The sequence below is a fragment of the Ambystoma mexicanum genome, chromosome 11 (genome assembly GCF_040938575.1).
Source record: "Ambystoma mexicanum isolate Mex_15411 chromosome 11, UKY_AmexF1_1, whole genome shotgun sequence".
NCBI lineage: Eukaryota > Metazoa > Chordata > Amphibia > Caudata > Ambystomatidae > Ambystoma > Ambystoma mexicanum.
In genome coordinates, this window is record NC_090934.1 from 612,822,243 (window position 1) to 612,848,621 (window position 26,379).

The 26,379-nt window shown below is 42.4% G+C and overlaps 1 protein-coding gene across 1 annotated transcript in view; it reads left to right on the forward strand.

Moving 5' to 3' along the window:
• Positions 1-26,379, forward strand: part of NELL1 (neural EGFL like 1) — a 6,602,686-nt gene that overhangs the window by 4,742,242 nt on the left and 1,834,065 nt on the right. The window contains exon 15 of the mRNA XM_069623485.1: positions 2,185-2,280. Within this exon, the coding sequence (XP_069479586.1) occupies positions 2,185-2,280 (96 nt within the window). The remainder of the gene's footprint in view (positions 1-2,184; positions 2,281-26,379) is intronic.

Genomic DNA, 26,379 nt, shown 5'->3' on the forward strand with positions numbered 1-26,379 from the left:
ATTATTTCAGAATTCAGACCTATTTAGATGATGTGCGCTGTAATTTGCGTGGTTGGTTGGTATAGTGGTTGGTTTATTTGTGGCCCCAATATCCAACATCCCTTGTTTTTTATCTAGATTGTTCTTGATCACTAGAGAGACCTCAGGCCTACATTTTAGGGATACCACATTTTCAGTGTTAGTGTTGTGTGCCACCATGGGCTATTGTGGTATTTTTGTGGTAATTTCCATTACCTTATATACGGTATGGAACTATGTCCAGAGAGTCTCTCTTCCCGTTGGCTCATGTACCTCCAACAGGCTATGCTACAAACAGTCACTCACAACTGCCCATACGGAATAGAATCATGCACACATCTGTTTTAAAATGACAATTGCACTGTTTAAAAATCTACCCACGTTTAAACCTTTTCCCATGCAAAATAAAAGAGAGAAATAATACACACTAGCTATCTGTTTTCAAATATTTTTGTATTATAGAAATTTCTTTTAAACACAGTTTAACTTTTTTTTACAGAAATAAATGAAATGGTACAACATTATTTGTGATAAAATGAACAGAGAGCTGCGAGAATATATTCAATTGGTAACATTAAATATGCTGATAAGGGACTGGGACTCCCTCGAATACATTGACTGATCAGTTTCGCACACTTTCGCACAGCTCCCACACGCTTCTGTAATTACCTTATCTGTTCAGCATGAGTTTTCTCCGGCTATTCTCTTTCTGAATTTGGCTCCCTTGAAGATTAACCCCAGTGAAAACAAGCATCTGCCGTTCTCAAACCGGGGTTATTGCCTGAAACTCTCAGCTTTTGCAGCAGGAATGCCTCATCCAGGAAACAGGTCCTTCTCCCAGCTCTGCAAGATCTCGATTGTTCTCCCCCTCCCCTCAAGCTTCTCCAGCAAAGTTCTAATCACAGCCTCTAGCATGATACTTGCTATGACGCTGCTCCAATCAGAATCAATCATGTCATCTCCTCCCTCACTACACAATGGCTCATTTCTACAGTAAACATTGTAACAAACAGATTTCCTGTTCCTTCAAGCTCTTTGCTTCCTGTAGTTATGTGACCAGAGCAGCAGAGAAAAAAAAATGAATGTGCATTTAAAAGTTCACTTTCAGAGTAGGCCTAATTCTGCAGTGGAGACACATTTTTATTAGTGGGTTATGTTAAATGAAGTTTTATTAGTCAGGTTAGTTATTAATAAGGTTAGTTATTAATTTTCAAATGTGTCTCTTGCAACATAGGCATTTCAGGTGAAACATAGTGTGCATTTTGAATGTGTACATGTGTGCTTTTAACTGTAAAAATAGATTTGCATCTTATATGTAAAAATCGTTTTTGACTGAATATCCTGTCTTTACTTATATGTCCATGTTACTCTGGCAACACATATAGCAATGCACCACACACATGTGGTGGTGCTGCATCAAAAAAAAATGCTACCTGTGCAGTAGTGCTGTACTCTGTGCTGTAACACGCCAAATATCCTTACAGAGGTATATGTGGCAATAATTCATTTACCACCACTTTTTGACTGCACCACCATAAGTGGAATTAGGTTGTAAGTAATGTATGTCCCATAGTTTTGCACGGTAAATACAGGGAAACTGCCTTTATGGCAGGTAAAAACATACTCAGCTGCCCCCTATTATAGATTTTGCGACACCGCCTCGCCATACGGCATGACAATCGTGTAGTGTGCATAAGACATATATCTTGTCAAATCCTTGTAGAGGTGCACTTTAAGTCACCATTCTCTGTAGGTTAAATGGAGGGAAAGCCATCATTGTAGAAGGATCTATGGTTTGCCATTGGAATGGGGCTGGTTTAATCTCAGCTGTTTTGTAGTCTTTCTGCTGAAAGATGGAACTGATCTCTTGCAGGTGTATTCAGTATAACAGTGGAGGAACCAAGGCCTCTTCGGTTTTACCATAGTGAGATACAATTATTGACTCAGTTGTTTCAGCTCTCACACTGAATGCAGTGCTTGTTGATGTGTGATATAGAAACATTTGAGGAACTATCATTGCTCGCTATATTTAAAGCAACATCAATATTGAGGCATGAATAGTGAATGTGTTCTGGTAACTAAAGTGAAAGTAATTTTCAGAAGAGTTACCTTAGATTGAAAAAATACATTTTGTTTGATTGTTTTTGCATTTTGCATTTCCTTTAGCCTTTTGTGAAGAAGGGTGCAGATATGGTGGAACTTGTGTGGCTCCAAACACCTGCGTGTGCCCGCCAGGATTTACAGGAAGTCACTGTGAAAAAGGTATGTTGACTAGCTACTTCAATTCAATGTAAGCGAAACTCAAGTTTCAGAAATATGTGTTCAAGTCATATGCTTCGGCCACCAAGATGCCTTTTTCAGATCGAGTATATTAGTACTATCTGACGAGGGGATATCTGTTATCCTGCAAAACATGTTATGATTCAGAACCGCAAGTCAGCACGTTTCAATAACGCTTACTCTTGGTCTGCTCATTTAAATGCACTTCATCTCTATAGTACATTAGTTCTACCTACTACTTTTACGATTTTGTTACACTTACATATTGTTGAACTCATGAAACACATTTTTGTTGTATGACAGAGGTCAAGCACATTGGCTACAGTTGAGCTTCAGTGCACGAGAGCTTACATTTTTAACTAATGAAGATTTAAGAAAAAAACATACACAAATGCTGGATGGATGCCTTTATATGTTACATGTTCATAAAGTAAGGAAAAAAAAGCCAATTTAGGAATAAAAAGTTGATACAAAATAAAATAGTGCTTCTTATATGTTGAATGGCCGACAGTGGTTAAGGACTAGATGACGTTACTTTGGCAAACATGTGTCCAAATTGCTTTGCGATTGTTTCTAAATTAAATTTGTTGGTGAGTTATGAATCTGCGCATTTTATCAAAAACTTTTCTCTTAAGACGAGTGATTGTACACAAACATAATTCAATTCATTAACATAATGTATGATTATTGTTAAATGAACGGGTTATTTTCATTTGATGATTGAAAAGGCAACTGAAGAAATTCACTTTCACACATTTAAATTCATCAGATAAAACTCACGTTGCTTAATGTTGAAATCGCATTTTTTAAACAAATGAGGCATTCTCTATTCACCAAAACTCAAAACATGTGATGTTCCTGCAACAGACATTTGTCTAATCTATTGTAGATAACAATACACACGTATTATATTGGTTGATATATATTGTTAGAAGCGCAAAGAGATCATCAATGATAAGTGTTCATTGGCTGTGCATGCTTGTTTCGTTATCTCAAATGTATGCACGCTCGTTTGAGCGTGCACATCCTCTTAAGGTATACTCCCAACAGATAAGGTTACATGGCATTCTGTTTTTTGAGGCCCACCGATGCCCCATGCAAGAAACACTTGCACATCTGAAAATTCCCACCACTTGTCTGTAGTTTCTATTGTCTGATTGCTGACCACGTGGCAACAGTATCTATTCTGATAACAAGAGCGTTGATGATGTTGATTTAAATGCGCATGCTTTTGTGACTTTGTGTATGCCTATTTACTGACGTGACAGAACGGAACCTGTTTTGTGTGACTCTGTTTGTTGGTGTTTTCATATTATTACTGTTTCTTTGGTGGTCATTTGTGATTAACTAACAGCACCAGCCGCCCGTGAATGAGTTCAAAAGATTATTTGCTAACCAATAGAAATGAGCCTAGTGTCTACACTAATGAGGTTCTTTTTAAAAGGTGTATTTATCATTTTAAAATAAAACATGTATATGGTTTCATGATAATGAGGTTCTGTCCTATTCCAGCAGCAAGCACGCCTTCTTTTATTATTCATATGAGAAGGTCTTGCTGAGACGAACATGCTGTTCCTACAGGGGTCTAAGCAGTGCAAGGTGTCATTAATAGAGAGAGAGACCTCTCCTGCGTGCAGGGAAACCGATAGAGCTCATTTTAGGCAATGGGAGGCACAGCCTAATTGCGGGACTTACAATAGCTTTCTGTCATTGATGCCTTTCCACATAATTCTATGCTCAAATTGTAGCATGATATTCAAGTTCACTAAAGTGATATGAAATGTTTTAAAATATGTTGACCTAACTCATTACAAAATGCACCCATCATATCAATAGATTGCAACCCAGTTGCTAACACCCTGATGTAGCATGGTTATTTCTATGGGAGGGTGAAGTGGGCAAAGGCACTGGGAGCTGAAACAGATCAGCTGTCATAGCAAGATGTCTTCACACTGACTAACCCTAAATGCCCAAAGGAGAGTACATCATTACTGTCCAAATCATATTTTTATATCAGTTGAACAATAATGGGGCAGAAAAGAGCCCATTCTTTGCACCAGTGTTCCTCTTGCCCCTGCCGCATTGGCATTCACCACTGCCACATACACGATGTGTTTGCAACCTTGAGGTTGCATCCATAGTCTATAGGGCTGCATAGAGATAACGAAATGCAGAACAAAGAGGTGAGTGCGCCTCAGAAAGGTTGATCAATGAACAAAGGAACAGCAGAATAAGAGAAGGTGCAACAGCAAAGGAACATTGTAAGTCGTCAATAAGAGGCAACACAGAAAATGAAGGGAAGGGAGTTCGAAAATAAAACAAGTAAGTGTGATGGAAAATAGGAGCAAGACAGGTGGATACATTGTGCCAATATTCAGAGAAGAGAAATGCAAAAGAGACTTAATGGGCAGTGAAACATACAATTAGTCAAAGGCTGACTTAGGGGAGAAAAGGGAGATGGTCAGAGAGAAATATAAAGAAAATAAAAATAAGGAGGTAAAAGGAAAATCAAGATAGGGAGACGAAGGAAGACACAAGGAAATAGGTGGATAAACAGTACGATAGACAGAATGTAGTTGCTACAGCGAAAGAAAGAGAGAGAAGTACATGGGATAGAAACTAGGGAAAGTGAAATATTGAGTACAATACTTCAGACACACATATGTACAGAAACAGTATAAATGTTTGGAACGTAATACCCAGCATACTTGGATCAACTGCATATATTCCTGACTTAATCCATGAAGTCCATAAGAATCTTTTTAATTTCCTTATTTGACACAAGGAACAAAGGGAGAAAATATGACACGATTTGGAGGGAATTTACTAGGTGGCTGGACGCGGTCAAATAATTGTGGTGCAACCCAGCAAATGAAAAAAATAGACCTCTTTAAGAAATGCCAATGCTATCCAGAGCCCAGGGTATTAATCAAGCTCCCATGAAGACTTGTTTCCGACTTCTTACACTGTCACCCTCAACCCTCATTTCCCATGATCTTTGTTGAATTTGTTGTATTATTCTGTCTGTGATAATATATCGGCTTATGTTTATGGAGTGTCTTTATTTGTACTACCCCTACAATCCAAATGTTAAAAAAAAAACATAGTACAATCGTTAAGTAAGTAAAAATGCTTTGATGGGGGAAAAACACAAAGAAGAAATATGGAGAGATAATGAATGTGATGTATTGAAGGGAAAAACTGTAAGGAGAGATGAAGGAAAAATGCAGTAAGTAGATGTAAAGGAGAATATATTGGGACTGAGAGAGGGCGGAAGATGGTCAGTGCACAAGAGTAAATTGAAACAGAACATGTGCTTCATTGGAAAATAACTAAACAGTTTTAGGTGTGAGATTTCAGAAGGAATGCTTAGACTTATGGGCCAACCTAAACTCCATTTACATTACCTTTCTCAGTCCACGATGGCCGCCATCCCACGCATGAATGCATCATGATGCACCAGATGGGTGTATTGTGAACAGGTGCAAAGAGGACGTGTCCTTCAAGGCTACAGTTGCAAGGACATCATACCACCTCCTGTGATTATCATTGACGAATAGCACCTAGACACAGGTGTTTTTTTTAAATGTTTTTTTTTAAGAAGGCATGTACACATACCTTGGACAACAGCCATATCTTGCTTCCACTGCTTGACCATATGTACCTAAGCCTATTGTGCGCTCACTTGGCATGTGTGTTCATTATCATTGTTGCAGTGCGCCAATGAGCCACCTCAGATAGTGGAAGACATTCTCTATCCATTAAGTCCCAGTGTTGAACTAATTTTTCTAGTATTCAGAACATTGGTGGAGGGCTTTCTTAAGGAAATAGGATCCAAAGAAGCCAATGGTTAAATCACTTCCTCCCTTCATGCCATATCATCCATGACACTGTAACAATCTAAGAGCCAAATGATGTATGTGTACCTACCAGCTGCTTGAATCCTACCTTGCAGTTCAAGGACCTGGCCATGAAGCACTGGGTTCACCTAACCTAGGGTCTGGGCGGGTAATGGTGTTACACAATGGCAGCCATGAGAATGCGCTTCCTGCCTGCATCATGGCTCAAAGTCCACCCTCAACCTCTTCTGGCTGTGGACCCTCATGTCATCCTAGCGCTTCTTCAGGTTCTCAACAGTTACTTCATCCGTACACGTGCAATCTTCATTTTGCTCATGAAATGTTGCTCTATTCTTTACTACGCCATAAGATTCTATAAGGTCTATGCACTCTCTTCATTGGCTTCTCTTCTGGGTGCATCATGTCTGCTTCCTGTGACATCACCAGTCTTCTCGTTCACTCATCTTCACACTTCTTCTTCTCAATGGATACATTGTTTCAAGGACTCTTCGCGGTATAGGTACCATTATTGGCTTTGCACATGTCACAATTTCCGGTTGCTAACATATAGGCAAAATGGGGGCGGGACGTCCAGTAGAGGCACTTGGCTCCTCCTCTACAAACGTGTTTCAGTGTTTCATTGGTGACTGATGTGCTGCTGCTGAGCTCTGTTTTCCCAGAGAAAATATTTTGTGAAGATTTGGTTACTTTCACTTTAAGGGCAGGAGCCCTCAAGTACAGCATGCACATGCAAAGTGGAAAGTGTTTCAGCGTCTGGGAGCTAGGCAGCACCCAACATTAATCCCGCTGTGGAGCCTCTTGTAATTGTTGCAACATAGACGGGTGAGAAATGAACTTCCTTCTTTCTCATGTAAAGCAGAGTTGTGGGAACCTCTGAACTCCCATTCGCGTGTGTAAATATTTTCCACCTCTACACCGCAGATCTTTTTTACTTTGCTTCGCTCCAACGTTACATCTGAAAATAACTGAAAAAGCCCTTGCACATAGGGCAGGATAGTCAGAAGTGTCTGACGTAGTCAGTGCAGCTTCACTTGCCCCAGTGGCAGAAGGCAGCGCCCGAGAGTTTGAAGCCCTTCCTCACTTTGACTACGTCTGCAACATAACAAGGAGAGTATCGTTCTCATCTTTCAATACACCTCTGCATGCCGAAGATTGAACAGAATATACTCTTGAAAGCTGTGGTCACAAGAACTCGGAGTTGCCGTGTGTAAGGTGCCACACCATTTTCGACCCTGAGAACGCTATCACCATTACAATGTATGGTTTAAGGAGCAATAATGGGAGGGGTCCATTGGAGTTTGATGCAGCCCATTTGGAATCAGCATGGGCGCTTCCTCTCCTGCCTCACCGCTGGACACCCTCCCCCCCGCACTCTGTTCCTCTTGGGCATACAATTAGAGTGGTATCAAGGGGATAAATACCAGTTTTCTTTGCCACAAGACAGAATGTAATCACTATTGAGATCACACCAATACAGGGAACAGACCACTCATTGTCAGAGGTAGATTCTGCTCAGGTACCCCTCCCTAGGAGTGTTCTCGAAAACAACTTTGTTCAGGATGAGGCAAAGGTTCCTCTTCACGGTGGTTAGTGGTCAACAAGACCGGACATGCAAGTGCTCTCTGTGGGCTGCCCTAATCAGGATATGTGCTTGTTCCAGAACAAGAAGGGGGTACATCCTACTACTACTGCTCCCCCAAAGGGAGCAGCAGTCCCAACTGGCATTTACCGGGGCAGCACTGTCCTGCTGTTGCTGTGGTGGGTGTCGCATTTGTGTAACCAGTGCTTGGGGATGCTGATATATGTTTTGTATTGCCCCTGTGGATACTCCTGATTCTGGTACACTAGACCCTGTTGCTGGTACCCTAGTCCTTGGGGACATTGATACCCTTGGTCCTGTAATTATACCCCACTGCAAACCTGCTCCTGCATTCCCTTGATAAATGCCCCCACCTTAAACAATTCAGAAATTGAGATTGTCCGAACGCACCTCCCCTAGGTCCAAATACTCCTCCTCTTGCTTCTTGAAATCTCTCTCTTCATCGCTGTGCCCCCCTTGCTGCCACTGTGGGCTGGGGTACTGTTGCCCCCTGCTCCACTGTCCTTGTCCTCCTTCCGCCCAGAGTGCCACAATAGTGGCACTTGCAACTTGTTGGGTACTCTCGGTTCCTTCTATCTGTACTAACATCGGTACAGGCACCGGAAATGCTACCTTTGCCATTTTTTTCTCCACCAATTTTGCTTCATCCCCCTGATGCCTTTGTGCTGTTTCCCACTCCTTCTCCTTAATCCTTTTACAATGATGTCCTATTATACTCTGTATTTCTGGCCTTCCCTTCGCCTCAATACTCACAATCGTATCCCGCGCCTTCTGCACTTCCTTCGGCAAACAACCTCTTTATGCTAAAATAGAAGAATGTTTTTGATTGTCCCACAGCCCTCCATCTCAGCTCTTCACTTCTCTTGCATTTTAAGAATAAATCTAGCTGGGTCCTCATCATCACCCATGGTATACTGCATCAAAGACTGTAAATCGGGAGTATCCCGGAAAGCCCTCCATAGTGCATCCGATATCAATGCTCTAACTCCATTAATTGATGCTTCATCATGTGCATCATTCCCCAGGGTTACTCTCGGGAATCTGAACTTAACCCACACGTCCCCAGCCTGATCCCCAATTATGGCAACCAACAGGCTCTTAAGATCCACTATTGTCAGGGGCACCCCTGCAGTTTGTTTTTTGAATTCATACACCCACTTGCTGGCTCTGCTGTGAGCTTCAGGAGTGCCTTAATTCAATTATTCATATCCATTTTGGGGCCAGGGCACATACTGTGTCCTCCCTTCCCCCTTATGTATGAGCAGCATCCGCATCATTGCCCTATTTCCCACACCCTTCCTCATGACTCCTCTTTTCCTGTCTACTGCCAGCCGGCCACCCCTATTCCTCAATGTGCCTCCTGCGCATAAACCTCCTCCTTGGGGGTATTCTCAGCCACCTCTTCACCCCTCCTTTCTCCTTCGCTCTGAGCCTCCGCAAACGTATCAGCATCCCCTTCCTCAAAATGTATTCTCCTGTCCCTAGATAATCTACCCACCTGGGCTACTTTCTTTCTCAACACCTACGTGTCTTATACTTTCATTATCCATCTTAAGCAGCACTTTCCCTGAATTCCTCTCTCCCAACCATTCTCTCAATGCACTTATATCCCTCACTGTTGCTGGGGATGTCTGTATCCTTTTCAGTTCTGTTAGTAATCCCGTCAACCTATCTTCAAACTCCCTTGACCTATAACCAGCCGATGCAGTACTTCAGGTTGGTGACAATACGGAGGTGGGGGAGCAGTAGCCTGTGGTGTTACTGACAATGCAGGAGACCCTATTGCAGCAGAAGGGTCCCGATCAAAGCGGGTACATAACTTGGATTAGTGTACCCTTCTGCTGGGTATGTTGACAAGGGACCCTCCAGTGGTGACCCACCCTCTCCTGCTCCCTTTCTGCACTTACCATCTTTCGGTCTCTGCCCCACTACTCCATTCCCTTGATCCTCTGCATCTTCGAACATATGACAAAGATCGAGAATCTCTTTTCTCTTCTGTAGCCGCTTCCCCTTATATTTTCCCACTAGAAATGTGGACATGTGTTCCAAAATACTCTTCTTGTGTGAGGCTTGCCCTGGCCATGGGCAGGTGATCCCCCCTCCTCCTGTCTCCGCGATCCACTGATAATGATATTTCTCCACCATGTCATGATGCTGTGTCAGGGCCTTGTACATGTGCTCTATTTGTGTCCACCCCCATGCTAGTGATATCTACATCTTACTGAGCCTGCATTAATCCTTCCAATGTGCTGCGTATGCTACCGCTCACTTGTAACAACAACAAAAAAAAACAAGAAAATCAACCCCTTCCCCCTCACTCTTCCATACACACACAAAAACCTGCTTTAAATGCTATCTGCCTTGTGGTACCACCTCCCCCCAACCTCATCCACACCACATCAATAAACTTGCTCTCCATGTGCTCACACCTCTCACGCTTCCCCATGAAGATGTCCCATGCTTGTTATTGCTTACAAGAATCTACTCACATGTGCATGCTCACCCGAACTCCTCCGTCACAGAGTTCCAACACCGGCCTGCAATCTCCTCTGAGCTACGCCCCACTCCAAAGAGCGGAGAAGACTTTTCTTAAAATGGCTCCTGGTAAACCACTCGTAAAACGTGCTTTTTCGGGGAAGGTCTCTGTAGGTGGGGGCAGCACCTTCAGGAGAAGCGGCCTGGAAACGTTTGCAGGTACGGGGTGCTGGGTGCATGTTGGGGTCACCAATTAAAGGCACGCCTCTAAATGCTCACACCAGAGAGAATACAAACTGCTAGGGAAGAAATGCACACATCGATCTTGTAAGGATAACAAGTTTAATCTCACACGCAGATGTGGGCAACAGCAAAGAGCTCTCCTGCTAAGAACGCTCTGCCAAAAAGTAGTACAAGAAGAATCTTATAAAGGAAAACATTGTCATGACTGACACAATACATACAATAAAAAACATGTGCGACTGATTGGATGCACCCTGTACAGATACCACCTTTACCCATAGGGAAGGTAGTTAATTGGTCCCAGCCCAGTTTGTCCGCTTTCCATCACGTGGGTGCTGTGGAGCTCATCTCCTTCTCACGTTCAAGGTCAGATAACAAATGTATTACACTCCTAGTATACAGCTTATTTTATCATTCATACTGTAGACTTGGCATGCCTTAAGATGGACACACAGAAGGTTCTGGGGCATTCTAACCTTCACACACACATTTCACTCACTTCCTATGCGCCATCTTGTTCCAAGATCACCACCCCCATTTTGAAGTATCATGTATACCTCCCTCGCAATACAAATCACACGATCGTCGCTTCAACGATATGCCTTGTACATCTTCTTCGAACATTTCAGGACTTCTTACTTTGAGGAATGGGCCGGGTCATGCTTTGGCAAGTGTGAGATAACATGCACACCAGGCGCTGGTCTCTCATTGCGGCCTTGTAGGACACATTCCTCTTGGGTGAAAAACAAATATTTGCAACACTTTCAAAAACAATGAAAAAACTGTGGCGGGTGGGGGTGTGAACTGGACTAATGGGAGCTTTTGCATGAATGGAGATTTCTGTGACCTCATGGATTTGGGCCTAGTGCATGTAATGCTGCATTTACGGCACAAGCCTTCTCTTCTACCTATGATTATTACTGTCTATGCAAAATAGCGATGCTGTCCACGCCTTGGGTCACACCATGTAGTTGAACTGTAATTGGTTATATTAATATGGGGTCCCGCTGGATGGGAAGGTGTCCCTCTCACTGTCCCCCCTTCCTCCTGGCTCATAACATCAGCTTGAATGCATCTCACCTTACTTTAAAGCACCTGGGGGGGTCTGCACCCTTCTCAACCAAATGGGGCCTCATTACGTGTCTGGCGGTATCCCTGCTGGTGCTACCAGCGGGTTACCGCTGGACTCATAACATTTTACCGGCGCCTGAATGTAAGTCCCCATTCCCATACAGTACCATAGGAATCTACGGGAGTGGGGATACGGAAGAACCAGCACTGTTGCTAACAGTGCCAGTGCTTCCGTGACCGGTCTGCCTACCGTGGCCGCTGCACCAGGCCGGGTCAGACCTGTCAAGCACAGCGGCTCCAGCAGGCAGTCTCAGAGTTTGGCGATCCGGAAACAAGGGTGCCGGTGCGCTTACTGACACCCTTGTTTCCAGACTGGCAAACTTATAATGATGCCCTGGTCTCAAAATGCTTAGCAGTGACCAAAATGACGGCAGAAAACATTATTCATGTACTTCCAGCTTCCTGATGTGCTGCCACAATCTAAATATAATTAATTGGTGAGTGGACCTTTTGTGGGCAGTTTTTTACAGCCACACAAATGGGTATTCAAGAGGATGACACAATGATAGGATTGTTAAAGCTCCCCCCAAAGCACAATCAGATCAAAAGAAAGTGACTCTTACAGAATTCTGGGTTAGGTTGATCCTTTCCACAGTCCAGTGTTATCAGATAACCGTTTCCTTCAAAACTAGGTTGCATATTTTTATAGTTCGTGAATCCACATCTGTTGATTCTTGTTTATATTCAGTCCAGGTCCACACTTTATGGGCAGAATCCCTCTTATGGTTCCCCTTCATGAAAGCGTGGAATTGGTGAAGCTTCAAAACCATATGTTTATCGTTGCAAGGTGCAGGGCTTGGGCTTAAGGCTAACAGTGTCCTTTGGCAACCTACCCTTTCTAGCATTCAAGTCTGTGGACACAACCACCCTGACTGCCCCTGTGATAAGCTCCCTGACCCCCACTGAGGTTGCACTGTCTGATACATCCCCCTGGCTCTGAAGTCTGCAATGGGCTGACATTATCCGCCCAACCCTTCATGTTTTCTTAACAGTAGTAGTACCTGTTCCCCTCCCTCATCCGGTGGTTCATTTTCCCTTTCACTTTCCTCCATCTTGCTCCCCAGATGGTTTTGGGTCATTTTTTCTTCACATCTCCTTTTCCTTTACTTTAGATGAGTCTTCTCTGTCATTCTTAACTGGCTGCTTTTTATAGGGTGGAGCTTACTACTATTGCTTCTACCATGATCTACAACAACGTGGAACAATGGATGGATTCCAATTGGATGTGTCTCAAAGGAAAGAAAACAGAGCTCATGGTATTTGGCTCTTCCTCAGCCAGAGCAAAATTATCCACTTCCTACAGGTCTTTCCAGATCAAAGACACACACATACCAGTCTGAGTAAGCTCACAACCCTCGGTATGATGCTAGAAGCATCTCTGGGGGCTGATGCCCAAGTACAATACATATAAAAAAAACTGTGCCTACCATCTTAGACTACTAAAATCCATCAGGCCATACATATCAGAGGACAACTGCGCTACTATTGCAAGAGCTATCATAATGTCTCGCTTTGCTTATGGTAACGCATTGGTCTTGCGCTCCACTAAGCAGTGTCTGTACAATTACCAAGTTGTCCAGAACAATGCGGTAAGAATCGTCAAGCACAATGCTAGGTCACAGCGTATCAGTGACTCCAGAAGGGAGCTGCACTGGCTGAAAATCGAAGACAGGGTACACTTCAAGACCTTAACAATTGTGCACAAATGTATCTTTGGAAAAGCCCCAGCCTACCTAAAAACCAGGATTCAATCATATGTACCCAGCAGAACACTAAGATCGTCCTACCTTGATAAAATCTTAGTGGCTCCACACAAACTCAAATGCGGTTTAGGCAGATCCTTTCCTATACTTGCAGCTGGCATTTAGAACAAACTTCCCAACCACATAAGATTGGAAGCTAACTACATTCGTTTTCGCAAACTGGTGATAACCCATATCTTGAAATAATAACCATCTGTAGGTCCCCAGCACCTGAATGAATCTTTTTGGCTGTCCCGCCCTCTTGTCAGTCTCTGTCTGTATCGTGCCCTTGTTTCTGCGCCCCGAGGCTTGCGAGATACTGGCACAATATACATATTAAATAAATAAATAAATTGACATTTTGTGATGAGCTGTTTTATGATTTTTTAATGTGCATTGAGTCGTTTGTGCTGAATGGGGCTTAGCCTCAGCAAATTTTAAAACTCTGCCTCCATTTTGGATTTTGGAATTGGCTTGAGTATATTTTCAAATCCTTCCACACAACGTAAATCCGTTTCACTTTGTCAACCTATAATCTTATATTGGTGGGGCCTCCTCACTATGTCTGAGTATGATTCACAATGAGGAAACATGTATTTACATGCTTGACAGTCACTTTAAAGTGTTGCAAGTGTGTTTGCTTAAAGGAGAATGATGAATACTCTATTCCCTCTGCTGAGTGTTTGGAAGAGCAAGACCAGCTACCTAATGAGCTATACTGGCTCTCTAAAGGGGTCAACCTGGCTCTCTAACGGGGTCAACCTGATGAGAAAGGGCATATATGGGATTAGTGGGGCCCCCGTATATCCCACAACCATGGGATCCTGTTGGTGGGAGTATGTGTGTACATAATCCAGGGACTGCCCACTGCCTAATTGCAGGCAGCCAGATGTAATGGTGTTAGGATCTCTGGTATACCTCCTCTAAGTCCTGCATCCACTAGCTTGGGGTGGCTCTGGCCCCTTTGACCATCTGACTGTTGGTCCCCAATGTCCAGTAGGGGACTTTTTTAAGAACAAGATCAGTGAAAACATACAAAACACGAAAGGAGACTCCAGGGAGAAGAGTAAAATGGGTCACCCCTGGTAGAATAGATACATCAATATGACAGACCCATCTGACATAAAACTGTACAGGTGGGAAACAGAAGTTAGATTCAGTATCTAAACTTTATGTTCTTTATAGATGTTATTATCTGCTCAAAACAACAGTTTTTAAAGCTATGAATTTCTAAATAGAATCCATGAAACCACATAATCCTTATGTAAAATAGATATACTTTATTCAGAATGATATAGTTTTAAAACACATTTACAGTAAATTGCTCAATGGTGGCTTTTGAAACCTAAAAAGTGACTTGTGCTTGACTTGACATAAACATAGTGCTGAGTTCAACCATTAAAAACAGTGGTTACGAAAGCGCATATTGCTAACTGACCTCCTAATGACAGGTTCTAAGATGTTACATTTCTGTTACCAAATCCCAAGGTTAAGAACTGTCATTGAACATGCTGCTAAAGTTTAGCGAGACGTAAACCACTCGTAATTTGTTGGACAGTCGCTCTATTGTAGCTGGACTCTTCCCAACATGTTTCATTCCTCCTTATATAAATGTACTCTTAACAGAACTTCTTCAGTGGTTGTATAGGATGAAGTTGTGTTAGCTTTGTATCAAAACTATTCCGATTCTCACTCAAACATTATTAACATTTCAATACATCAACTTATATCATATTTTCTGAATGTGATTTGCTTGTGTACTTTATATCCATAACCACCACCAGTTCTTTTGGTGGCTAGTTCCGGTGGCTCAAGTGCCTATCAAATAGGTTATCACTTGTATTTTAAAGAAGTGCTTGCTAAACAGTGATAATGCAGACCCCTGAGGTCATGCTATCGTTAAGCGTTTCTTCGTTTATTGGATATAATGCTGTAGCATTTTGACGTTTGTCTTAATCGAAGTGAAGGGAGATAAATGTGAGGCTGCAGAGACTGGGCATATGCAACTTTTCTAACTGGATGCACATTAACAGTGCATCTGCTCGAATGCAGCAATACCAGCATCTGTGTCCTCACCAGTGATTTCAGGTCAAACATAAGCATGCACTCAATATGCAATCTCTATTTCTTTAAAGATGTAATACTACCTCAGCATATTTGGTGAACCTTGATAGATATGATTGTTCACTTATCAGTGACGCTCTTGATGACGATATGGTAACATGTAAACTGGCTTCAAAGATAACAGGAATTCTAGGAACACTAACCATGTGTATCTGCTTTTCTGGTTAGCTATTTAATATTAGTTCACTGTGTTTTTGATGTGTTTTATCTTTTATTAAAAACCCAAACTTAAAAAGAGTTGATTGAAGTTTGAATTTGTACCCTTAGTATGCATTATCTGCTCAAGGCATGCAATTTTTTCTATTCACAATTTCATTAAAGTTTCGTTCCATCATTATGTGGCCTGGGAGCCGACCACAGATTACCCCACAGTAGTATTTATTATATGACATATTTTCAATTTTCTGTGTTTGATTCCACAACATATGAGAAAAGCTTTGAGCTCTAATGAATATAATGTGATCAATGGAGAGAACACAAAAAACCCTGGTGCCTTCATACAGAACCTGCACTTCACGCTTCTGGGCATTATTCAAACATCTGCCTCCTTTCTGAGGTTAACTTACTTAAAGAGTAGAAATGCTGTAAAAATGTATCAATATATTGCTCAGTGCAAGCAGAATATAATTTGTTATTTTTGCTACGAAATGCTGCTAATGACAACTACACAATGAAGTTGGAAGTTATTAAGAGTGGGTGATGGGTCATTGAGATGCACATTCAGCTAGCAGAATACTGCCTCTTCTGTGGTTACAGTGGCTGCCCACTCAGACTCAGAAGCAGCCTGAAAAGAAACACAGTTTTCCTGTTTATAGTAGTTGATTAGTTCATCTCAGTACACATATATGGACTGGCTAACCACTGTATTATTTATATAGTGCTAATTCCAAAAGTCCACTTCCGAAAGCTTCCAATGTGTGAGGTAGGAGCAGAAAAAGAGTAGGTGGAGGAGTCAGAGAAGTCATTAAATCTCTGGGATATCTCTTGACCTTGACAATCTCTCTAGAATTTGCTCTCTTCCACTGACCTCTTCATTGACCGCTCTTCCTCTGGTCATTCTATTGTTCACATTATCCCTCCACCCTCTACTCATCCTCTCCCATCTTCAGTGACTAAGAGGACATTCAAGATGGACCCTTGTGTTCATTACCTGGATGATGTGAGGACCTCTCTCTTGTATCTCCACCCCCATTCATGCCTCTTCTGTTTGCAATTTGTTTCTGATTTTATCATGAATTTATGACTCCCTTTGACCAACACTATCATGCATGCATATTTACACCTTTCTGACACTGTCCTCTGCCCTGGATCACCCCTGAGATGCAGACCATCAAAACTAACTTGCACTGTGACATACACCATTGGTGCAAATTTCAAGACTCACGTACACCTCCTAACCTATGCAAATTCCATTGCTGTTCTCTATTTTGCACTGAACTATGCCAAATCCTCTTACTTCCAAATTGTATCCGCTCCCTTCAGAATTACCTCTGCAAACCTTTATCTACCCTCCAAGCTTGCTCACAACGTGCAAGCCATTATCCATTGCCTCCTATCTCTCTATTAGTACCTGGTGAGGGCGCAATCAGAATGTAACAACCATTCTGATTGGCCCTCGACAAGGCATTACCCAGCCGGGAATCCCTCAGTTGGGATTCCACAGCCATTGTACCCGGCGGGGGGTGTGGCAGCCCCTCAGCCAATGAGGAGGCTCGAAAAGGGGCCATCACCGCTCCGAGTCTCCCCACGGCTGAGAGGCTGCCTTTGCCCCCCGTCGGGGACTTAGGTAAGGTTTTTCTTTGTTTGTTTACCCTTTCCTCCCTCCTCCCTGCCTTCCTCACCCCACTTACCTTCTTCTCCTTTTTTTCAGGAGCGGACGCGCTGGGACCACTTCTGTTTTCAGTGTGTCCGCTCCCGATGGGCGCCATGGAAAAATGCTTTTAGTGCCCCGGTCACGCAAATTTTGCGGGCCAGGGTACTAAAAGCAATATGACCCAAGCGGCTTGGGGCAATACCGACTCGGGTAATGCCCCCGCCGTTCAGGTCATATTGCTTAATTGTACTTCTATTTACCTGTTTTCTCCTATTAAGGTCAAAGGCTTCTTATTATGAGTATGGCAGAGAAGGAACAATTGGTGGTAAGGTAGTGGTAATTCTGCTACCACCATGTTTCGGCCGCATTTCCGCACTGCCATACTTCCAATTTGGCTAAGATCTTGAGGTAAATCCACCACCTTTCCACCCAAAAAATGGCAAAATCGTCAGAATTAACGCCAGTGGAAATTCCAGCTAAATCCACCAATTTATGGGGACTAACACTGTCTACCACCACTTGTAATCCAGTGGTAATTTTGCCAAACCAAGTGGCACTAACAGTAATTCAGTTTGGTGATATCTCAACGGATTTACTGCCAAGGTAATCCCAAACTCATAATGAAGCAGTTAGTCCAAATAACCTGCCAAGATCTGAGCTTGTTAACCTCTTTCTCTCTTTTGAACTCTTCAGTGTGTCCTTCAAATCTGCAACTGTCCTTCCCCTTTTGAAGAAACCTTATATTGAAACCACAGTCCTGGTGAACTTACACTGCAGTTTCCCTCTGACACCATTATTTAAAGGGCCTTGAATGGGAGTTCTTCCCTCAGATTGCTAAGTACCTTGAGAAAAATTAGCATTGTAGATTCACTTTAATCTATCTTCCACAGTAAACACTCCACCAAGGCTGCTCTTTGATGATCACCACTCCAGGCTCTCTTCTATACTGATCCTTTTCGATATCTCTTTCAATTCTGACACTGTTAAACACTCCTTCCTCTTCTTAATTATCCAGGAACTTGGTTTTGGCAAAACTGTCCTAGTTTTGATGCCCCACTACTTGGAAGTTTGTTCCTTTAATTAATTAATTTATTTAATGTATTGTGATATAATTTTCACACAGAAAAATCTTTTCACAGCTTTAACAATAAAGAAAACGTTTCAGAAAACAGATATTGCACATCAATTATTTTAATATATAGAACAACAAAATGAATTATGTTAGGTTAGTACGCATTTAAAATTCAGAATTCCCTAATCGATGCAAGTACTAAATTCATATTCATATCCCATGTTTTCACTACATAAACCATGTGTATAAAATGAATTTACTGCCTACATCACAATTACATATTAGTGCAAAAGTCATTGTGCATAATCCCTCATTCAAAGTTCCCTAGATATTCATGCTCATGTTTTCCTAGTACCCAAATCATGTTTTTTTAAAAAAATCTACAACCTGCATTTATTTAACATAGTAAAACACCAAGTTTTATATTTCCCATAGATTTAAAAAACACCATTGTTATACAAGTACTAAAAACTATTCCAATAGTAATAATCGTTATCTAAAGCACACAGTTTAAATCAATTATAAAATCAATTCGCGATTCAGCAATGTGATCTATATTATATAGAAGGCATTTAGTCTAAGAAAATCTAATTAAAAACCTCTTAGCTGCTATCAAGCGTTTATCCCCTGGGTTAATCAACAAACAAAACCATAATGGACCCCAATCAACTTGAATTTATGGACTACTACCATTACAAATTCTAGAACGACACTCCACCATTGCATGCTCTCATTAAGTGTTTTGCCGTCTCAGTGTCTTTAGTACAGTACCGGCACAATCTCTTGTGCCTAGGGATTTTTATTCTAGCCCCTAATATGTCTACCATATGGAACAAATTAAGCTTTGTTTTCAGCATGACCCTCAGACAAGCAAGTGAGAGATGTTTTTCTAGGTATGGCTGTAATTTGCTTTTTTATTTTATGTTTTTATTGTGATTCTGGTTGCTGTAAATCAACCTCACACAGACTAAAATTACAAGAAAAAGAAAAACAATCAAAACTATTTCATTCAACATTAAAATCAACTCATTACATAAAAGCACCACATGAAAATTCTTATTACACAAGACATAAAATCATTGCATAAAAGATACTTAATGCATAACACTTGATTCAAGTCACATCAAAAGAGTCACTATCGCAACTTTATCAATCCTGCTCTGTTTAACATTTGTATAACTGCTATTGTGGCCTTTGTTTCCTCTCCACTAGAAACCTGAGTAAAAAAGTAAACCGCATTGAACGCTTCATAATTATGTGCCAGCTTTCCCAGGGCTAAAGTTGTAAAAGTTACAAATGCAGGGCAATACATAACCATGTGTTCTCTTTCCTGTGTCACCCCTTAGTCCCCACACAGGTCTCAACCAACCCCAACCTCCTTATCTCAAGATCTTATATGTCTATTTCCACAGTTGGAAGTAGGTTCAACCTGTTTCTCAGGAACTGTGAAGCCCAATATGAGTTTGGAAAGCTACCTAGATTTTGGAATACTACCCAACTTTTTATATAAAGGTTATAGGCTGTAATACAATTACGACTGCCTTGTGTGGGTAATTGTAGCTATACAATCCTCTCATAACAAAGCCTGTTAACCTCCTTTGCGGAGTTTTTAAGGTTGTCCACCAATACACCCAACATCATTAAAATTCCATCAGCTCTCTCCCTGAAGTTCCTGACTGCCCTATGCCTGGACCAGATGGTACATGCTAAGTCCTCATACAATGAGTCCTTCAAAGATATCAGAATCTTCCTATATAGTGATAGTATCCTCCAATTCAATACTGCACCTAGCGATGTTAAGCTCAACTCAAACCGCAGAAAGGTCACTGTGAGAAACCTGAAGGTGTCTCACCCTCCAGTCCCCAGAGATCTGTCATCCAGGTGGCCAGGAAACAGCCATCACTTTTGGATCCAGTTCCTGGGGGTGGACTAGTGCAGGAGGATCACCTGAATGAGGTGGGACACCGGATGGTGAGATGTGGTATCTCCTTTCCAATACTACCGTTTCGCCATCCTACCAGGTAGGACACCTAGAAACTCAACCCCTTCCTGCCCCTTTCCCGAAACAAACACCTTTTCACAGACAGTTACCTGTGAGCGACAATGGACTAACACCAGAGTGGTATACCTGACATGTCCCTACAACATGAGCAGGCAAGGTCAGACAATTACGGATTATTACACACACCTGACTTCCATTACACGTCCACACATGGATAAAAGGCAGAGCACGAAATCACCCTCTGAGTGAGGCAAAACCACTCAAGGAAACAGCAGTTCCAGGATGGCAGTTTTACACAAGGAATAAGACAGCGAGACCAGAGAGAGTTGCAAGCAGGGATGTACCCGTAACCTCTAAAGATTGTTACTTTCATGAACCTTGGAAAGTAAGAAATCAAAGATCAGGAACTAAGGCTGATCAAACCTGCACAATCTGTCAGAGGTACCCGGGGATCTCCTGTGTCGATAACCAAGGTGGGGAGGAGCGATTGCCACCATGGTACTTTCCTTGGCTCCTTCAAGAAAGTGGCATCAGAAAAGACAACACAGACGGTGAGTCAGAGAGGCTAATGCCAAACCGGTGTGTGTTTTGAAACAAGGTTGCAAACGGCAACATTGTTCAAAGAGAACAGTGTATGAGGCTTTGGTGATGAGTGACGCAAGTATAATTGGAACCAAAGACCTAATTGAACTTTGTGATTTCATTTCTGTGGCAACAAAGATGACATACAGAGAGTGGTCTGGCACCACTGGGCGCTCATTTCAAAGGTCTCTGCTAGTTATACACCTGATGCAGAGTATAAGAAAAGGGAATACTGAGATCGTAGTGGTCATGCAACGGGTCTTGCTAAATCATGTGCTCTGATAGTTTAACATGCATCACAATTGGTACAAGTCTGGCTGAGGGAGACTAATTGACCAAGAGAAAGGGATCTGAGCCCGGCTGATGGGAATCCGGGGTTAACCGTGAGTTACCCATGAAAGAACTCTCAGACTTTGGTGTGAAAGGGATCTGAACTCAGCAGAGGGGATCCAATGTGGAACTTTTGAGTAAAAAACGATCTGAGCCCCGGCAGAGGGGGATTCAGTGTGAACACCCTAATTGAATACAATTGAGAGAAAGGAATGCTTTCTTCTCATTTTTGCACAGCAGGTCTTCTGAGTCGAGAAAAGAGGCTTGGACACAGAATGGCCTGAACTGTGGAAATTGAACTTGATCCTCGTACCACAGTGCCAGGTTGTGTGCTTTGCTCAAGTTACCAGCCTTGCCCCGTGTTGAAAACCTGGGGAAGGGAGGCAAATGACCCAATCATCCTGACTTATCATTTTGTGACCACTTCTTTCTTTTTCATGAACTGCACCCCACACTATTTGTAAATTAGTAGTAACAAATGGCAATCATTTTTTTTTTAAAGTATAGGCCCTTCTATGTTGACATGACTCCACTAGGACTGCCTTCTTTATTATTTGATGGTCATAGCTTGCTCCCATCTTAGATTTAGGTTTAGATATGCTTTTATTATACTCTTGCCAAAGTTCAATAAACACCCTCAAACTGTGGTCACTTGTGTCTGTCTTACTGTTGATACATGCCTTCCTTACATCATTGGGAAGCAGTCCGGCAGGCCCAGCGCCCACTTCCAAATTCTGAACTCAATCCTTCCATATTTTACTGAGCGCAGATAGGAACTGATCTCCATTTCATATAAAATACCCACCACCACCTTCATCTTATAATAAGACAGTAATGGGAAGATAGAAAACCTGCAGTACTGATCTTTTTGAACTGAGCTCCTGCCTGGTTGCCCTTTACAAGTAAGTGAGAAAAAGCAACCTCCTTATTATCCACTGCATCCAACCTAAACCCCAAATAGGTCATTTATGTTGTCAGTGTTATTATCTGATCATCCATATGCCAAGTCAAATCCCTTTTTTCTTTGATGAGAATCTTGTCTTTTTCCCATTAATAAATAGTTCATTGGCCACAGCATATTCCTTGATGGCATCCAATAATCTTTGGAGGCCCAGCTGTGTCCTATCTATCAAGATAACATCATCTCCATATATCAGAAACAGGATTGTCACAGTGGATAACCATCGGGGGTGGGGGGCAAACGATGCCTTCCTAAGGGCATCTCCCAGATCAGCCAGGTATAGGTTGAAAAGGCAAGAAGCTAATGCACAACCCTGATGAAGGGTCCTTCACGCACAGAAGGCCTCCATCAGATCTTCCTGCCTTTCAAACTGACTCGCAATAGGTTATGATCATGAATCAACAACAAAGGTCCCGGGATCTGCCAATCCCTCAATTTAAGCAAGAGCAAGTTACGGTTCATGCAGTCAAAGGCCTGCACGAAATCCACATCTGCCAAAAATAATGGCAGTTTACCAACCCTGAGAGATTCTTCTCTCAGACAGCCAACCAACAAAATATTCAAATCCTTTCCCATCCCCTTGCAGAAGCCAGTATGAAATCTTCCCAAGCAGCCAGTCTTCCTAATCCACTTTGCAAGATCCTTCAAAACCGAGCCTGCAAAAATCTTGCTTTCACTATCAAGAAGGGAGATAGGGCGGTAATTCTCTAGGCCAGCCCTATCTCCCTTCCTATATATGGGAACTATGATGGCAGTATGCCAAGAAGTCGAAATGACTCCCTCCCACAGAATGTAACAAAACAGCGTAAACAAAACCGTGGACCATAGCCCAGAATCTGATTTTAACAGGCCATTTGATATACCATTTGGTCCAGCTGCAATAGTGTTTGAGGCCCTGTTGAACACATTTTCAATACAGTCCCTTGACATATTCAATCCCCAGACTGACTTAACCAGTGGAGGCACAAACAAATGTTCGGATTCCCTGTAAACATTTTGGAAGTGCTTTATCCAGTCCCCTCTACAATTGGGTTACTCTGCATAAACCATTGTGTCTTTTGCATGGTATTAATCATATACCAGAAAGTCCTTGTATTATTTTTAACCAGAGACTCAAATATGTTTGCTCTGTCATTCTACATCAACATAAATGTGTAACTCCTCAGCCAATGTTTTAATTTTTCCTTCAGACGTTTGTGAGCAATTAGATATGATTCTGGGGTCTGATCTAGTCCTCCCATGGAACAGATATCTCTTCTAACCTCTCTCTTTTTATCTTGGACCACTGTATCATAAATGTGGGATCTATTACTCCCCCCTTGAATTTGTCTTGTGATGAGTTTTTGAAGCCATTGAAGAAGGCCTCAAATCGGTTGCGGGTGATCCAGAGATTCCTTTGTTTATCAGAGGGTTCCCTAAGGAAGTTCTGAACTCAGGTATTGAATCCATCAAATCTCCCCACATATCTTGAGACTCTATTTCCTGCCAAGTTAACTGTCATCTCACTCATCCCAGGTCCTTCAGCAATGTCAGTGCGGGTCTTCATTCTCAGCCTTAGCAGTGGCTGATCACTCAAAGAAGAGTTATCCACCCTCAAGTCCTCACATATTTCGAAGAGGGCTGTTGTAACAGCAACATAATCCAAGTGGGCGATCTTCCCACCTAGCTGCCAAGTTGGGTTCGGTGGGACATCTCCCTTTAAGGATCCATTCAGGATTATCAAGTTCCATGTTGCCAATAAGTACCCATAGAGAGATCGATCCCCACTCACTCCACCAGAACGCTCAGAGTACATCTCCCCCCATTCAATTGGGCAACATGACAGTCTGTATTAAAAGCCCCGGTATCAAGCTATGAAGCCCCTTTCGATAACATGCAAATGATTCACAGACATCACCACATTTCTCAGTGAGGGCACCCACCTCTATGCGTGACAAATTGCTGTAGATATTAAGTAGCAGTATGGGTTGCCAAAGGCATATCCCCTTTAATTTTACTTCCACTGCCAACAATCCATAAACATTCTCACTTAAAAGCTCAGATTCTATTAACATGGAGTTTTGAATCACTGTGGCTAGACCCAATGAGAGTCTGTCCAAAGGGTGTATAGTGGCTTTATATTGTAATATTTTAAAGCCATCCACAACCAGGGTGCTATACAGCCATGTTTCCTGCAGAAAAATGATGTGATTCTTAAAACATTGTTGCTTGTCAATGTTACCCATGAAACTACTGTAGCCAACTACTGTATTCCAATTTAGAAAACAAACATTGATGAGCTGAACAGAGGAAACTAGAACCAAGACCCATCTTGTTGATTAGACTGGGCATCATTAGAAGGCAAAGAGGGATGAGTGGCATACCGCTAAGTTAAATCCTTACTTTCACAGAGCTTCTGTACAGGAACACAACAACGATACAATAGCAGGTGAGCTTAGCTTAATAAGAGCCCAATGTGTGGCAGTATCACACTTTGGGAGCTCTACCTTTATGCAGTCTCTACTTCTAATTGCCGATAGCCAGGCAATTTTTTTCAATAAGGCCATCAGATGAGAGCGATTAATGAAGGGGCTATATGCCTTCGGGAATAGCTCTTCAAATATAACGAGGTTTCCCAGCCCTAAAGATACATTCAGATCCAGGGGTGCCCTCACACAAATTTCTGGTCCCATGGGAGGGCCCCCAAAGTCACCCTTACCCAAGGTTCTGCCGCTGCCATTATTACTTTAAATGGACTTTAAGTTTGTGCATGATTTTTTCTGATTAGCCCTGCTGCTTACCATTTCTTGGCCTTGTGCGTTTATCAATGTGTTTGGTGAAACTTTATCTGTTTTGCTGGTGATTTCTACCCAGTTGTCCAGTGGCCCCCTTAGTTCAACTTGTTTTATGACACCGGTGCCAAGGTCTCTTATTACCCCAGATCTTGCTGACGCTGGGGCTGAAGCAGTTGTCCCAGTGCGGCCGTGTTTCGAGACTACCAAAATCTTTTTAGAGAAATTCACTTGGGCGGGACAACGCACAGGTTTCCTTGATTGTTGACCTCTCCTTCGCTTTTATCTGAGTCCAAATCTCTTAGCATGGAGATCTCATTACACAACACTTCTGATCTCCATCCACTACCGGAATCTGATATGGTCCTGCTACCACTAAGGGAAGACTCTCTGTGTGGGCAACAGCGTCTCCACTATTTTCCAAGATTAAATCTACTACCCTTGCGACCACAGTTTTTAGCTCATGCTGTTATTCTGCCAGATTAGAGTACAAAGAAAGAAGTGCCTCAATGTATGCAGAATCATGTTAATAGATGAATGATAAAACTTGATTTCTTTATTGGGGACATTGGGGTTGAAATTTCTCTTTCCTGAGTATAAGAGATATCTTCCTCTGAAGATTCCGACCTCGAGGCCAATGCCTCCAGGTCTGGAATACTGAAAAAGACTCATTGTATTTTGGCCCGAGACAATCATCCCGACAAAACGAGCTGTGTCCAAGTGATTTTTGTTTAAAGTTCATGAATAGATTGTTGTCGAAAATGAATGCTGCATATCGATAGGGTCTGGAATTCCAGAAGATTCAACAGTTTGGGGAAATATCAGTTCATGGATTTTGTTCAGAGATCTAAGTATTGATGTCAAAACGAAAATTGTAATTTTGGGCTGGTTTACGGGATCGGCCTTTTTGGGAGAGGGGTATCTTTTACAGGCTCCTGGCATCTACGGTCTCTCCGGGGCTGCCTTGTAGATTTAGTTACATCCCTGGAGAGACTGTATCAGTGCTGTCTCATGGTTTCGGTTAGGCAAATAGAAAGTCACTGCGGGGGAGTGTACAACCCCAAGGTCACGTCACCCGAACAGCCGGCCCTTGAAAGCTGACTCGGTTTGGTGGTCGGGAAACCCCATTCTCTACCCCCAATCCCTTCCAACCAGAGAGTCACGCCACACACGGGGAAATATTCAGTTGCAGATCCCAACAGAGAATGACAGCCTTTTAAGTTATGTATCTCACCCAAAAAACTGGAGGGCAATTGTAACTGGAATGAGTGTACCAATATTCAATAGGCCACCTAATCCACTGGAGACTGACCAATTCTAACAGGCTGATGTTTGTGTGTGGAGAGCTAGACCAGTAGTTACTACCCACACTTCC